General features: G+C 56.4%; 5 protein-coding genes across 5 annotated transcripts; 3 read left to right on the top strand and 2 right to left on the bottom strand.

The window, feature by feature from the left end:
• Positions 1-1651: 1651 nt before the first annotated feature.
• BKCO1_120005 (guanyl-nucleotide exchange factor) lies at positions 1652-2991 on the bottom strand (the record flags this gene model as incomplete). The annotated part of the gene is made up of 2 exons (XM_020270722.1): positions 1652-2542; positions 2599-2991. 2 exons carry the CDS (start codon positions 2989-2991, stop codon positions 1652-1654), a joined length of 1284 nt encoding a protein of 427 aa, XP_020132559.1.
• Positions 2992-4181: 1190 nt separating this feature from the next.
• On the top strand, positions 4182-5658 carry BKCO1_120004 (uncharacterized protein; the record flags this gene model as incomplete). Its single annotated transcript, XM_020270711.1, has 3 exons — positions 4182-4265; positions 4324-5321; positions 5376-5658. 3 exons carry the CDS (start codon positions 4182-4184, stop codon positions 5656-5658), a joined length of 1365 nt encoding a protein of 454 aa, XP_020132560.1.
• A 499-nt stretch (positions 5659-6157) lies between these two features.
• Positions 6158-7172, top strand: BKCO1_120003 (gluconate 5-dehydrogenase; the record flags this gene model as incomplete). Its single annotated transcript, XM_020270700.1, has 3 exons — positions 6158-6579; positions 6654-6767; positions 6848-7172. 3 exons carry the CDS (start codon positions 6158-6160, stop codon positions 7170-7172), a joined length of 861 nt encoding a protein of 286 aa, XP_020132554.1.
• A 556-nt stretch (positions 7173-7728) lies between these two features.
• BKCO1_120002 (uncharacterized protein) lies at positions 7729-8361 on the top strand (the record flags this gene model as incomplete). The annotated part of the gene is made up of 1 exon (XM_020270689.1): positions 7729-8361. One exon carries the CDS (start codon positions 7729-7731, stop codon positions 8359-8361), a length of 633 nt encoding a protein of 210 aa, XP_020132555.1.
• A 1077-nt stretch (positions 8362-9438) lies between these two features.
• On the bottom strand, positions 9439-12182 carry BKCO1_120001 (mitochondrial inner membrane aaa protease yta12; the record flags this gene model as incomplete). The annotated part of the gene is made up of 2 exons (XM_020270588.1): positions 9439-10247; positions 10310-12182. The coding sequence occupies 2 exons, from the start codon at positions 12180-12182 to the stop codon at positions 9439-9441; spliced, it is 2682 nt and encodes an 893-aa protein (XP_020132556.1).
• Positions 12183-14947: the final 2765 nt, after the last annotated feature.

Here is a 14947-nt window from a genome sequence, read left to right as displayed (position 1 = left end):
TTTTTGTCTACGTAAAAATTACCTACGCCCGCGGGTGTAGACGTTCGAAGATGGCGAAACCATTAGCCAACGCTTTGCTAAACGATGCACATTCCGCCATCCTGCCATGGCCGTATTGTCAATTTGTGTATTTCTCTTAGTTGCTTCTTGATTGCGCGCGCGCGCGCGCGCGCACAAGGCGTCTAGGGCGCTGTAGTCCTTTGGGGGTTTTGGTGGATAATAGAGGAGAAACTTCTGAGTTCGCTCGGCCGTAATGATAACCTAATAGCGCGCCCGCGCCGGCCAACCTCATCATCACACATGCAAGGGAAAGCGCTTTTGCGCGTGTGGCTGCTTGCCGCCGAAAGTTTATTACTTGCTGCTGCGGGGGGGAGGCACACGCATCCCGCCCTTTTTCTGTTCCTTAAGTTGCCCTGACATGCAATAACGCAATAATGACAAAGACGCTGACCGGCCACGGGTGCCCTGTGGGGGTCTGCCGCATGCGCGTGTGGCTGCTCCAAGAAAAAACATGGCCAGGCCGGTAGTCAGTCAGTCAGTCAGCCAATCAAACAGTTAGTCGGGCGATGGACAAAGGCCCGATAGGGGAAAAGATATGCTCGTTGAACAGCGCAGCAACATGCTCTCTCTGCTGGTAAAAAACAAGTGGCCGGCCCGGCCTCTTACAATTGTCAAGCTCAAATACATATTATATTGTAGGAAGCAAAAAACGGAAAGAAGAGCAGGTGGGGCGGATAAGCCACAAGATCGCGCTAGAACAGATGGAAGGCGAAGAAAAAAAAAAGGGCAGAAAATTCCATAAATAATACCACCGAGGGGGCGAGGAGCCGCTTCTTGCCGCGCCTTGTTGATGGCCCGGGCCGCAGCAAGTCGGGGCGATAGCGGCGCTGGGGAGAATCGGATTTTCGCGCTGTTGTCAGAAGTACCGGGCGTGGAGGGGCGGAATGCCCTGTGTGTGTGTGTGTGTGTGCGCGTGCGCGGCAGCGGTACATGATGCACGCGCGTGTGTGTGTTGTTTTTTCTCTTCGAACAGCACCCCTCCCTCCCGGCGGCCGCGCGCGCGGGAAGACCGTCCTGTGGAACGTGCCAGGCCATCTCATTACAAGAAAGCTTTTGTAGCTACTTTTTGTAAAACTTAGTAGGGTGCCGGCTGAACGCGGCAGAATAAGGAGCGGGCGCGCCGGGGAGCGGAAAGTGTCAGCGAGTCGATGTGAGGTCAGAGCTGTGCTGTATGTCGTGAGTCGTCGTGATGACATGGGGTCGATGGCCTTCTCTGGCCCCAAGCTTTGCTTCCTCTTGGCACAAACACTCTCTCCTCCTTTTCTCACTCGTGAATAACGACATCGGTCATCTTATTAATATTTTTTGAATGTCAACGAAGTATGCTATCGAGTTACCAACCGCTCCGCCGACACCTCCAGAAAGCACTAACATAACGCCACACAATGCATCATGAAGAGTCGTCGCTGCCAAGGTTCACCTATACGCCAACAAACGCCGTGGTTCATGACGACGACCTCCTCCCGCTTGCAGTAACAATGTGCCAACCGGCATGCGTTCGTTCGTTCGTAAACATCTGACCAAGCACGTCTCTGTAGATCAAAGCTGCTCGACCGCTCCGTCCATACCACTGATCCCATAAACCACACCTTCACACAGACCGCGTCAGCTTCAGCAAAGCATCCGCCGCTCGGTCTTTTACTCCGCTGCTCGTGAGGTTGTCCGAGTCGTTGGGGGCCCTGTGCCGGACATGGTTCTCGCTGTAAGGGGGGCTGCTGAGCTGTGTGGCCGCGTGCCTGTTCGCGACCGGAGTCACGAATTCCTGGAGACTGCTACTGCTGCCGCTACTGCCACGCCCACGCGGGGTGCTGCTGCCGCGGTCGGCGGCTGTGGCGGTGGTATTGGCCAAGTTTGGTGGCGAAGAGGGCACCGTCGTCGTTTGAGGCTCGGTGATGAAGCGCGTCGAGTACGCGGTGGGCATTAGGACCGGTGCCGGCAGGAGCTTGGGAGCGCTTTGCTCGCTGCTTCTTGTGTTGGACAGGCCTTCTTCTACTTCGTCTTCTCCCGTGACCGTGATGGCAGGTGCAGTGCTGGTTTGCTTGGCTTCCAGAGCGGGTGCGACAGATGAGTACGTTGGTCGGCTTGGAGCGTCAGCCTTTTCGGCTGGCTTCCGTCGATATTCTCTGGGTATCTCTAGGCACGACAATGGCACGTGGGTCTGGCCGGTCTTGACTTTATAGAGCGCGACACGCAGGCGCAGGCGAAGGGCTTCGGCTCGCTGCGCCCCGAACTCGGTATGGCGAACGTCATGATGCGCGAACTCGATCGAGTCTGCGCGTACCGTCGTGGTGGGGGGCTTGGTCGCTCGCAAGGGCGGGGAAGATGAGGTCTGCTGGGATGAGCCATGGGGGTTGTAGTCGATGAGAGACGAGAAGGATGCTCTTGTTCCAGTCGTCTCTTGGGTTCCCTGAGGCACTGGCTCCAGATAATCTTCGTCGGTGGGGGTAAGGTCTCGGCGGGCGAGGTCGATAATTTGGCTGGCCTACAAGACGGTTAGCATGCGACATTGGTCCGCCTCGGGACGAACGGATCGCGTACGAGTTGTGCGGAAGCTTGCATGTTAGTCGCCAGGGCATGGACTGAGGCCTGCGTCGCGGCGCGTCCATCTACACGCTTGGTGGGTGCGGCAGTCAGGTCCTCGCGCGCATGTGCGCTGTCAACATCATCTATGGACCTTTTCCTGCTGTTTGAAATGCCGTACGCGTTCTCATCCTGGGCAAGCGAAGGCGGGCGCGCCTGTTTCAGCGGGCTCAAGTTCCGAGGCGGTTGTGTCTTATCGGCCATGATACCGGGCTTCTGCGACGAAACCCTCTTGTTTGGGGTAAGCTCTCCAAGCGCGCGGCGCGCAGAGCCCTTGGACGGAGTCGCGGCAATCCTGTCGGGCATTGAGGGGTCCACATGGACTCTTCTGTTTGTTGTGGGTGTTGACATGGTGCGGTACGCGTCTGGATTGAGACGACGCGCAGTGACGATGCAGTTGGGACGAAACGACAAGAAGGACTGCAAAGAGACCGGATTGAATGAGAAGGCCTGATTGCTTCGAGAACGGCGTGCAGAATTTATTCCTGGGGAGGGAGCAGAGCGCGCGATGTTGGTGCAGCGACGCGGTGGGAAGAGTTGGATGTCTTGGACAGGCGGGCAGCCTGCGCTTAGCGCAGCTTGGGGCTAGCCGCCAGCGCGCACCACGAGACGAGCGCGACATAACATCGCGTTGCGCGCCGCGACATCCCCATTTATCTGTGGGGAACGTCCAGGATCCGCGAATCCTGGGCTCCGAACGCACGCATCGCTGGCTCTGATGTCACGGAGGCCTTCACTGTCTCATCGCTCGAAGCTTTAGAATGAATGAATGTATTTGTTGTTCCACTGTAAACACTTCTCTGAAACAGGCTGCTTGTAAACAAAGAGGCGGTCAACACGCCGAAGGTCCTGGCCGCATAGTGGTGCGCAGTGGCGGCAGAATGAACATGAGCTCTCGTTATCTCACGCCGGGGATGCTGAAACGATTGACACGGGCGTTGCATGCGTCTAGAATATGCAGGAGTTAGCTGTTCACAGGCTTATGAGCAACCATCTTACCTCACATGCGGCTCATCTACGACTCACAGGCACGGCAACGCACGACAACAGCATGATCCTCCAGGCGACGTCTGGCTGCCAACAGCTTCGGTGTCTATTCCGGACCGGTCGAGGGCGTGCATTGCGCGGGAGGTTGAGGCGAAGCCATATAGAAACAAGTCAATAACTAGCCATCGACTTTGCGAAAAAGGTGAGACGCGCGACAGATCGGAAGATCACTCGCAGCGTCAAGGTCCAAGGCGCCGTGAGATGAGGGCGAACGAACAGGAGGCCGGACCCTGGTGGGATGGGTGAGCGGGGGAAATGATTGGCGGGGGCTTATCTCCGATAAGCCGTCACCAGCCTCACGCGCCGCGCCTCCGTCAGAGAGCACCCGTAGCTCCTCGTCCATCTTCATCCCGGCTCCACCCTTCACCACCTGACCTCTGACGCTGCCTCTAAAGCGACCCTGCCTCCCACTCTGAGCTCCCCACGGCTGCTCGTCTTTACACGGGGATCCACGCCCATCTCCAGCTGCAACAACCCTCCCAAGTTTGCCCGTCATGGCTTCTGGAGCTATCATACCTTTCTTGGTCGGCATGATGCTGCTGACCGGCGTCTGCAACACCCTCCTGACCAAATACCAGGTGGGACCACACACGCATCGCCACAGCCCCTGGGTCTGGCAGCTAACCGCCTTGTCAGGACCAACAATGTGTGCGCGACTGTGATGGCAAACACCCCCAGTACTTCGAGCAGCCCGTCGTACAGACTGCCCAGATGTTCATCGGCGAGATGGGCTGCTGGCTCGTGGTGGGCGGGTTCTCGCTCTTCAAATACTTTGCCTCCAAGGGGTCTGCTGAATCCGGTGCCTACGAAGCCGTTCCTCGCGAGTCCACCGATTCGCCTGCGCCTCCCTCGGCTGCCGACATCGAAGCCACGGCCGATACGCCTGACACTGCGAGCTCGGATTGCCCTGTCGCCAACCCGCTCAAGCCGGCGCACAAAGATCATTCGCGCATCCCGTTGACAGGCTGGAAGGTGCTATACCTGGCTCTGCCGGCCATCTGCGATATTGCCGGCACAACTCTCATGAACGTCGGTCTGTTGTTCGTTGCGGCCAGTATCTACCAGATGACACGCGGTGCGCTGGTTCTTTTTGTGGGCCTTTTCAGCGTCCTGTTCTTGAAGCGCCACCTTGCTCTGTACAAGTGGGCGTCTTTGATCATTGTCGTAACGGGTGTCGCTGTTGTCGGTTTGGCCGGTGCTATCGCGAAGGAGTCGGCCCATGGGACTAGCATCATGCCTGAAGGCCAGACGCCCATGGGCGACAAGTACGCCTTCTCCGGAACGATCCTCGTGCGCAGCGCAGCGAATGAGGTCAAGGCCATGGCTACTCCTGTTGCAGTGCGCACCGTTATCGGTATCCTTCTCATCGCTGGCGCCCAGATCTTCACGGCCACTCAGTTCGTGCTTGAGGAGAGCATCATGGAGAACTACGAGCTTGAGCCGCTGAAGGTCGTCGGCTGGGAGGGCATATTTGGGTTCCTTGTTACTGTCTTGGTCATGATCGTCATGCATTTTGCTGTCGGTAGGACCAAGGCTGGACGTTACGGCTACTTTGACGCACGGGAGGGACTGCACCAAATCACCCATTTCCCTGCCATAGCTGTCAGCAGCATTCTCATCATGTTCAGCATTGGGTAAGTCCATCTTCCAGGCATTTTCCTTGGTACAGCCTAACCTTTTCTGGCCAGGGGTTTCAACTTTTTCGGTCTTTCCGTCACCCGCTCGGTCTCGGCCACGGCGCGTGCAACGATTGACACTTGCCGTACTCTTTTCATCTGGATCGTCTCTCTTGGCCTCGGCTGGGAGACTTTCAAGTGGCTGCAAGTGCTTGGTTTTGCCATGCTCGTTTATGGCACCTTCCTCTTCAATGATATCGTCCGTCCACCAATGAAGGCCTACTTGGAATGGAAGAGGAAGCAGATGTCCGGTATGGACGAGCTGCTTCCCGAGGGTCCGATCGAGCATATCTAGGCAGGGGCCTTGGAAATTTGTTCATCTACGCCCACTTTCTGTTAGGATAGTCCACAGGGCATTCGAGGCGTTGGGACAGGCATGAGGTACGTTTCTTGGGTATTGGTGGTCGTGGCGTTCAGAGCCTGTATTGGAGGTTATTTCTACTTTCTTTCCCTCTATTTCAGGACAAATATTTATCAGAAATGTCAAGCGTTTCGTCAGCCGATAAAAACCGATGAATTCCCCGGCCAAAATTTCAACTCTCAAAGGGCACGGAGAAGACTTTAATTCCGCTGTCCATTTCGTTTCCTTGTCCCGGTTATCTCGCTCGAAGGATGCTGCTAACCCGGAGTTAAGTAGGAGCACGGATTTACGTGCACCGTGTAAGCACTACGCGTATGCTCACCACGAATAGAATAATCTGCGATCTTTGATGGAGAAAACGGATATAAAGCGAGAAGCCCGGCGCTCTCCTCTAGTAAACGGTTGGATTACATTGAGCCTTGCCCACTCCACCATGGCCACCGCCGACCTCGTCGATTTCCAAAACATCTTCTCCCTGGAGGGCAAAGTTGCCGTCGTGACGGGCGGCTCCCGCGGCCTTGGCCTCGCCGCAGCGTCGGGTATCTTGCAAGCAGGCGCCTCGAAAGTCTACATAACGTCCCGAGGCGCCGACGCCTGCGAGGAAGCATGCGCGACGCTGAACGCCCTGCCGAACAAGCGCGCCGACGCCCAAGCCATCGCCGTGCCCGCTGATTCGTCCACCGTGGACGGCATCCAGGAGCTTGTCAACGGCGTCGCAAAGTCGTCAGACCACGTGGACCTCCTTCTGATCAACGCCGGCATGGCGTATGGCGAGCGGTTCGAGGCGCACGACGAGAAGAAGTGGACCGAGGTCATGGATATCAATCTCAAGAGCGTGTTCTACACTGTTCAGAAGTACTTGATCCTTTTATATCTTCCCCCCTGTGTACCATATACTTACTTGTCTCGACTTTCCTCTCCCCCACTAGATTCGCCCCTCTCCTAACGAAGCCGGAGTACGCCAACATGGCCACTCCCTCACGCGTTATTGTCACCGCCTCCGTCTCTGGCATCGGCCCCACCACCCTCGGCGAGGGTGCAACGTACGTGCATCACCCACCTCCACCCCTTCGCAATCTAGTCCTTCAGCAACACACGAAACTCACAACACCAACAACAACAGCTTCTCCTACGCCGCCGCCAAAGCCGGCGCGATCCACCTCGTCCGGCAGCTCGCGCTGGAGCTCGGCCCGCGCAACGTGCTGGTCAACAGCATCGCGCCGGGGTTTTTCCCGTCGGACCTCGCGGCCCCGCTGATCGAGCGCATGGGCGGCGCGGCGGCGCTGGCGCGCTCGCGGCCGAACGGCCGGCTGGGCCGCGGCGAGGACTTTGCCGCGACGGTCGTGTGGTTGGCGAGTCGCGCGGGGAGCCATGTCACGGGGCAGTGTATTGTGCTGGATGGGGGTGGGAGCGTGGGGAAGGTTGTGAGGGAGGAGGAGGAGGAGTAGAAAGGGGGTACGGTTGGGGATTTGTTTTGACTTGATGTGATATCGAATGGACTGTTTTGATTAGGTTCCTGTCGAGGCGTTGCGGAGAGTTACACCACACGTCTACGTAGGTCTCACAAGAATCAGGGTTCTTCGCGCTTACACAGACACTGGCTGCCTCCTCAGGTATACCAACCTCTCACGCGGTAGTGCGTGATTGCCTCGGATCGAAGTCTTCTCACCCCGCGTGGCCCGGCTAAATCGAGCAGTTATACATAGGAGCACAAACACGTCACAACACGAGAAGATCAAATGACCAGTCATCACGCTTGATTCCCTATCAGTAAAGACAGTGTATCACAGTGTGTCACACGCCCCCAATCACACGCTGCACTAAAAGCAGCCCCATTTCCTCCACCCGTCCAACGACTGAGTTTGCCCCCCTCCAAAAGAACAGGGAGCGGAGACACCGAATGGCTCTCACCAACTTCCTTCTCGCCACCTCCCGCCTCCCGTGCAGCTTCTCCCCCGAAGACCCCGACACCGAGTCCAAATAAAAAAAAACAAAAACAAAAACATGCGCATCACCACCACCACCATCACCGTCACCAGAACGAAAAGGAGAACGCCAAAAGGCCAGACGCCGCCCACCGCGAAAGAAACGACAACCCCCACCACACCGATGAAAAACGGCGGAAACAACGAAACCGACAAAGTCCTCAGAAGAAGCCACCACAACCCCCACCCGAGAAGCCCCCCTGCAGCACCGTCCTCAATGAGCAAAAGCAACAACAACAACAAAACCAACACATCCAACCTCCTCCCCCTCTTCCCCCACAAGCCCCTCCCCCACAAGCCCTTTCCTCCCAACACCACCAACAAAACCCTCCGCTTCCACAACCCCGCCACGACGACGACCAGCAGCATCATCGCCCGCGCCGCGATCCCGCCTCCACCCCCGCCGCTGCCGCCCCCGCCGTCGAAGCGCATCATCGCCCGCTACGACTGTACTTGCCACCACCACCACCACCAGCAGCGGCGGATCAGGGCCGGCTGGGAGGGGGACCGGGATGGGGGTCGGGATCGGGATCGGGATCGGGATCGGGAGGAGGAGGAGGCGCGGGTGGTGTCTCGTGGGGGGCGGGAGCGGGAGCGGGAGCGAGTTTGCGTGTCGGTGAGGTGTAGTAGCAGCCGCGTGCGTGGAAGGTAGCTGGGGCGGTGTAGGGGGTTGGGTGCAGGGTGAATGGGTGGGTGTGGGAACGGGATGGAGAGTGGCAAGTGTCGCGCGGGTTGATGGGCGTCGATTTGGCTTGTGAGTGGGTGGGTCGGCGAGTGGGTGGTTCGGTAGCAACGGGGGAGGTGGAGAGAGCTGTCTGGGGCGTGGGATGGTGGGAGAGGTTGGACTGTGTTTGAGTAGGGGGATTTCGGCGGCGTTACCTATATACTTCTTGGTCGTTCTCGAAGCTATGTGTGTTTTGGACAGTGTTTCGGTTGATTGATTGATTGATTGATTGAGTGCGAGTCGTAAATGATATCTCCCGTCATCATCTTGCATGAACGTACTTAGGAGTAGAGAACGTTTCGCAACTTACTGAGATGTAGCTCGGGCAAGGGTGATGAGCCGACACCTCTGATATCATCCGGGAATGTTGACCGGATCCTACCGAAAAACAAAGTCTCCTAGTACCTCCCTCCCATTCGTATCTTCATGGACGAGGCAGCGTTGACAAGAATTAAATCCTATGTGGCGGTGGATGGTAAGCCAATCGGTCCCACATGATCACTGAGGTTGAGGCGGCATGCAACATTATGCTCACGTTTACTTCAAGAACCGCCGCTTGGGGCATTTGATTTTTTTCCTATTCAATACAGTCAAACGTCGACGTATCTACGTTTTCAATCAATTGCTGTTCAATCAGCCCCGCCATGCAAATCATTCTTCCGACCATGGATCGGAGGGTGTGCTATTGAGCGGTGAATGTGTGTCCCTGAAATTTGCGTTCAGGGACCTTTGTTATCTGGAGAGTGGAGGAAGAGGGTGTGGGGGAAAGCGGAAACGACCAAAGAAAAAACCCCGCCATGCGGTCCACCGGAGACTTGCACCTGAAATGCTCTAAAGTGAAGAAAACTAAAAGTAGAAGATGATACAGAGGAAGTCGATTGCACGGGAAAAGCGAACTTCCTTTCAAGCCAGCCAAGCCCATATTCATTCGGAAAAGATTTCTTCAATCCTCACCAGCCATTACAAAACCCTGTGAGGAATCCACGTAAAATCATCGCCGTCATCTTACAAGGCAATTCCACCCGGAGGAATCTTTGGGGGCTCCGGAGCACCCCCATCCTCCTTGCCTATCGAACTCGAGCCGGGCACGCTGCCGGGACCAGCTCCCTCGCGATCGCCCCTCGAGCCGAAGTACTTGGTGAAGTCTTTGGGGTCGCCATATGGTCTGGGTCCGAGGACGCGCTCGAGGTCGTCGCGGCCGAGCATTTCCTTCTTCAGCAGCTCCTCGGCAACAAGGCCGACTTCATGCTTCTTCTCGATCAGCAGGTCCTTGCACTGCTTGTAGGCCTCGTCGACGATGCGGCGGACCTCGGAGTCGATGTTCTTGGCAGTTTCCTCGGAGAAGGGCTTGTGAAGCTGGGACTGGGTGTCGTCTTCGAAGTACAGGTAGCCAATCTTGCTGGACATGCCCCACTTGGTCACCATGGCAGTAGCCATGCGAGTGACCTTGTTGAAGTCGTCAGACGCGCCAGACGTGACAGTCTCGAAGTGCAGCTCTTCCGAAACACGGCCACCTAGAGCCATGGCCATGCGGTCAACGAGCTGGTTGACGTTCATGAGGTACGTGTCGCCAGTGGGGAGGTATTGGGCGTATCCAAGCGCACCCGAGCCACGGGGAATGATCGACACCTTGAGGAGAGGATCCGCATACTTGAAGTACCAGCCGCAGATGGCGTGGCCCGCCTCGTGGTATGCGACCGTCTTCTTATCTTCAGGCGAGAGCACCATGGACTTCTTCTCCAGACCGCCAATGACACGCTCAATGGCTTGTTCAAAGTGCTTCATCTCGACACTTTCGGCTTGGAAACGAGCAGCTGCACCAATTCTGTTACTATCGGGGATGGCTGAAGTAGAGTCAAGAATGTGGAGTACTTACCAATAAGCGCAGCTTCGTTCACACAGTTGGCAATGTCCGCACCTGCGAAGCCAGGTGTGAGTGCTGCGAGACGGCCCGTAAGGAAATCAATGTCCTCCTTGGTGACAATCTTCTTGAGATGCACACCGAAGATCTGCTTCCGGCCTTCCATGGTCGGCCGATCAATGCCAATGTGTCTGTCAAAACGACCAGGACGCATAAGAGCCTTGTCGAGAACATCGGGTCTATTAGTACCAGCAAGAACAACCACTTGCTCCGAGGTGTTGAAACCATCCATCTCAGTCAGAATCTGGTTCAGCGTGCTTTCTCTCTCATCGTTGCCACCACCGAAGCTTTGCTTGGCTCTTGACTTTCCGATGGCGTCGATTTCATCGATGAAGATGATGCAAGGCGTGCTCTTCCGCGCAGTAGCGAACAGGTCGCGCACTCTTGAGGGACCAACACCGACAAACATCTCGACGAACTCAGAACCGCTGACGCTGAAGAATGGCACTCCAGATTCACCGGCAGTGGCCTTCGCAAGGAGAGTTTTACCAGTACCGGGAGGACCAGAAAGGATAGCGCCACGCGGGATCTTAGCGCCAAGCTTCTGGTAGATGCCAGGCTCTTTCAAGAAGCTGACGAATTCCATGATCTCCTGCTTGGCCTCGTCCATTCCGGCTACGTCTGCGAACTTGACCTTGATATCTGTCTCGTGGTTGAACTTCTTGGCGCGGCTCCTTCCCATGCCGAAAATGCCACTGGACCCTCCACCGCCCTGTCCAGCGCGTCTTGATAGGAAAAATATGGAACCGATGACCAAAAGTGTCGGTCCAAAGGACAGGATGGTCGCTATCCACGGTACTTCGTCAGAGTATGCGACGGGAATGCGCTCGCCCGGCGGAATGCCGAGTTGATCTTGCGCCTCGTCCATCTTTCTCTCGAAGGCCTCGACAGAGCCAAGGGTAAAATAGTAGTGGAAGTTCTCGTTAGAGGCCGGAGAATCGGGGTAGACTGATCCAACGGCTTCCCGGTGAACGTATACGCGCGCCCTCTGACCGCTCACAACGACGACCTTTTCGACCAAGCCCTTGTCCAGGAACGTGCTGCGGAACTCTTGCCATGTGATCTCCTTGGAGCTCTCTCCGGGGACAACGAGGCGATACAAAAGGTATGTGACAAACACAGACATGAGCACGGAGCCCAAATCAACGTTGAGGTCTGCCATGGACGGCGAGCCGGTGCCCTTCTGCTTCTTCTTGTCCTTCTGCTGATTCTGCGGGCCAGGGTCGTGCGAGCCGGCCTTCTGTTGGGGTTCTTCATCTTGAGTTTTGTGTACGTCGTCCTTGTCGTCATAAACCGTCTTTTCCGCATGTTTCCGAGCCAGGGTAGTTGTCAATCTCACAAGCTTCGCGGCGGTGCCCAGGTCCATGGGCGCTCCATCCTGCAGGTTCTTCATGACGTCGCGCAACTCTTGCGGAATTCCTTCCTTCTTGATGTTTTGGAAAGCGCGCTCGAGATCACCGGCCTGAGACTTTGGGAGGCCCAGCTTTAACCTCGACAGAAGCTTGTCCATCTGCTCCTCCTCCTGCGAGGTGAGCTTCGCGAATCCTTTCTTGGGGCCATTGTCATTGCCACCTGGCGAACTCTGGTTGAAGTCTACCCTCTTGCCATCTTCTGCCTTGTTCGCGCCATCCTTGCCACCGGCGCGATCCTTCGGGTCCTTCGGATCTTGCGGCGGGGTGCTGGCATATGTCCGTACGCGCTGCTGGTGGAGGATGGATCTGGAGAGGGACGGGGCGCAACGAGCACGGGATTGGGCTAGGGCGGCGGATGCGATGGTGGATCTCGATAAGCGGGCGAGGTAGCCTGACCGCAGGGCCAAGGTCGTCATGGTGGTTGCGGCGGGGAAGGTGAACAGGGCGGGGCTCTCGATGTCGGAGGCAGGGACGGCCGCAGCGATTCACCACCCACGCAATTGAGACGCGAGGAGGGCGGCGTGGGAGGGGTTGGATGGCGAGCGGTCGAATGCGGCGGGTGCTCTCTGACGCGATGACTTTGGGGCAGGAACGATCCATGGCCGCTCGCCGGCGAGACCATTGTTCCGCCCCGCCACTTGTCCAATCGCCGCCGACTCTCCGACTCTCAACCACCACCTTCATCATGCCATCACCAATTCCGTCGCGCACCAGCCTCTTCCGGCGCCCCTCATCATCAGCTAACGCTTCGAGTGTTATGCTCATCCATCCATCTCACGAACCGAAGTCCAAGCTTTCCTAGTGTGAAGCCATACAGACTCTAGCAAGTAAATTCAGGTTGCTGGCCATTGTGACGCTGTATCCCAGCCCCGCAGTTTGTCTACAACATTTGCCTGATGAAGTAGAAGGCCGATGCTGCAAGGTGGTGGCGTTACAGTGGACGTAAAAGATCAAACTCACCTACATGGACGTTACAGAGATGCTGCACTCTATCTACATGGGGAGCGGCTTCATATATCTGGACGGTTGTGTATACCTGCAAGACTCGCCCATCAAGCAAACCGGCTTACCAAGTTCTATGGTGCATCATGATTACCAAATGCCTCTTGGTGCGACAGCTACATCGACAGTAGGGATCACCAACGGAGAAGTCTGAGCCGGCGATCGTGAACAAGAAAAACGGTTCCAAGGCCACTGGCGCTTACAATGGATACGCATTCTGTGACAGCTACGGAACGGAACTACTGGTGGACTGTAACATCTGTGCAGCTGTAAGTATACGCGAGATTCTCTTGAATCAAATCCCTAGACAACGCCTTACGTACCCGTGCGTCCTTTCACCTTCCTACTTCTCATGGACTGAGGCACTGCTGCGTAAGTCGCTGATGTATTCCGTGTCCTTTTCTACTGAGTAGCACCACTAGCCATGGCATGTGAACTCCATCATTCTCGCTCATAGGCCATAGTAGGACCAAGTAGTTGATCTGCACATGTCTGAAGGCCGCGACTGCATCAACTGAGAACCCATGGGCGCACTCGATACGTATAGTGAAGTATGCTTCTGCTGCATGAAGTCCCTGACTGCCATCCCTCCGCTTGGGCCTCTCTCACAACCAGGCTGCGAGGATTGCCTCATGCGTTCGTGCCGTGCATCACTCATCCGCACCGTGCTCGATCCGCGCGCATCCGTTCACCAGCTGCAACAGGCAGATCCGACCTATTCTCGGCGTGACCTACCGCATGCCAACCAACCCTCTGCTCATCACCGAGGACCATTCTCCACCACGTCCAAACCCTCGGCCCCTGTCTCAAACCCACCGCCCGCCCCCCTTGGTCTAGAACCTGATGTGCTCGCGTCCTCATTTCGCCTATTCCAGCCCTATGGTGAACCTCTCGGATGACGCGTTCTTTTGCGACCCACCCACCCTTTTAGGCCGATCCCCCCCTTCTGACCCGCGATGCACGCTGGATATGCAACCAGCCGTGGTGAACCCCACCCGCTCCCGAGGGGCCGCGTGAAACACCAAACAAAACAGATAACCGAGAGAGAATAGAGAGAGAGCAAAACGTTGGGACGTGCAATCTCGCCAACACCGACGATACGACGCACGCCACAGTAGCTAGCGGCAGACTATGGCTGACTTCCCTCGTGTTTTGGCACGATCCTCGAAACGTGTGGGCAAAAGGTAGATCCCGGCTTCCTGCCCACCGGTCCAACGCTAACAACACGAGCGTCGCGATGGTTGGAAAAAAAGAAAAGGAAAGGGAAAAAAGAAAAACGATCCTTCCCGCCCCCTGCTGCTCGTCACCAATGACGCAAGTGGATGCACCGACCGTCCCAGCACACTCGCGCGCACAAAAACGCTAAGCAACCTTGCGCATCTTCCAAAGAGTCAGGGAAAAACACACACACAACAGAACAACACTTACCTAGCGCGCGGCGATCGGACAGCGGACAACGAACCTACAACTCTAGCTTCTATCCGTGCCCCCAGAGACCAAAAACACACCACTCTAACCCCACCACACGGCCACCGCGAAGCCACCTTCCCTTATGCTTATGCCGATATACCCCACCCCTCCAAGCAAACAAACAAACAAACCAAAAATAATCAGGCCTTCCAGGCCAGCTGAGACGCGCAAGACCATTCGATCTTCATATACGCGTCCCAGTTCTCTCGCCTAAGCAACGCCAACCGAACCATCAATCTCCGTCCCTTTCGCCGTGCTCACATGTATACTCGCTCGCCCACCGGCACTAAACCCGTAACGTGCGTGTCCCCCCGTGTGCACAAAGAGAGAGAGAGAGAGAGGGTCCCCCCGAACTGTTGAAACAGCCCGTCACTTTCTTCAAAAGCGCCACGTTTTAGAACGTATGTAGAAAAGAAAAAAAAAGAAAAGATCCCGTCATGCAGCAGCAGCCGGCCAGCTCGGCGTCTTGTCATAGCATGCCGGCCACAAAAGAAACAAAAAAACGATGGCCAACGAAAGCAAGCCCTCCCTCCCGAGCTAGGCGAAACTTCGTAGTTTGCCCGTGAAACACACACTACTATGCACCGAAGCACGGCCGTTGTTTGCAAGGGCCGATGGGTAGGTATGCCCCATTCGGTACGATTCCGACTACGTCATCCGGCCGGCCATGGTCTCGACCCGCGTTTCATGATCCATCGCGGGAAGGGGG

The sequence above is a fragment of the Diplodia corticola genome (assembly GCF_001883845.1).
Source record: "Diplodia corticola strain CBS 112549 chromosome Unknown scaffold12, whole genome shotgun sequence".
NCBI classification, from domain to species: Eukaryota; Fungi; Ascomycota; class Dothideomycetes; order Botryosphaeriales; family Botryosphaeriaceae; genus Diplodia; species Diplodia corticola.
This window is presented reverse-complemented; position numbering and strand designations above follow the sequence as displayed.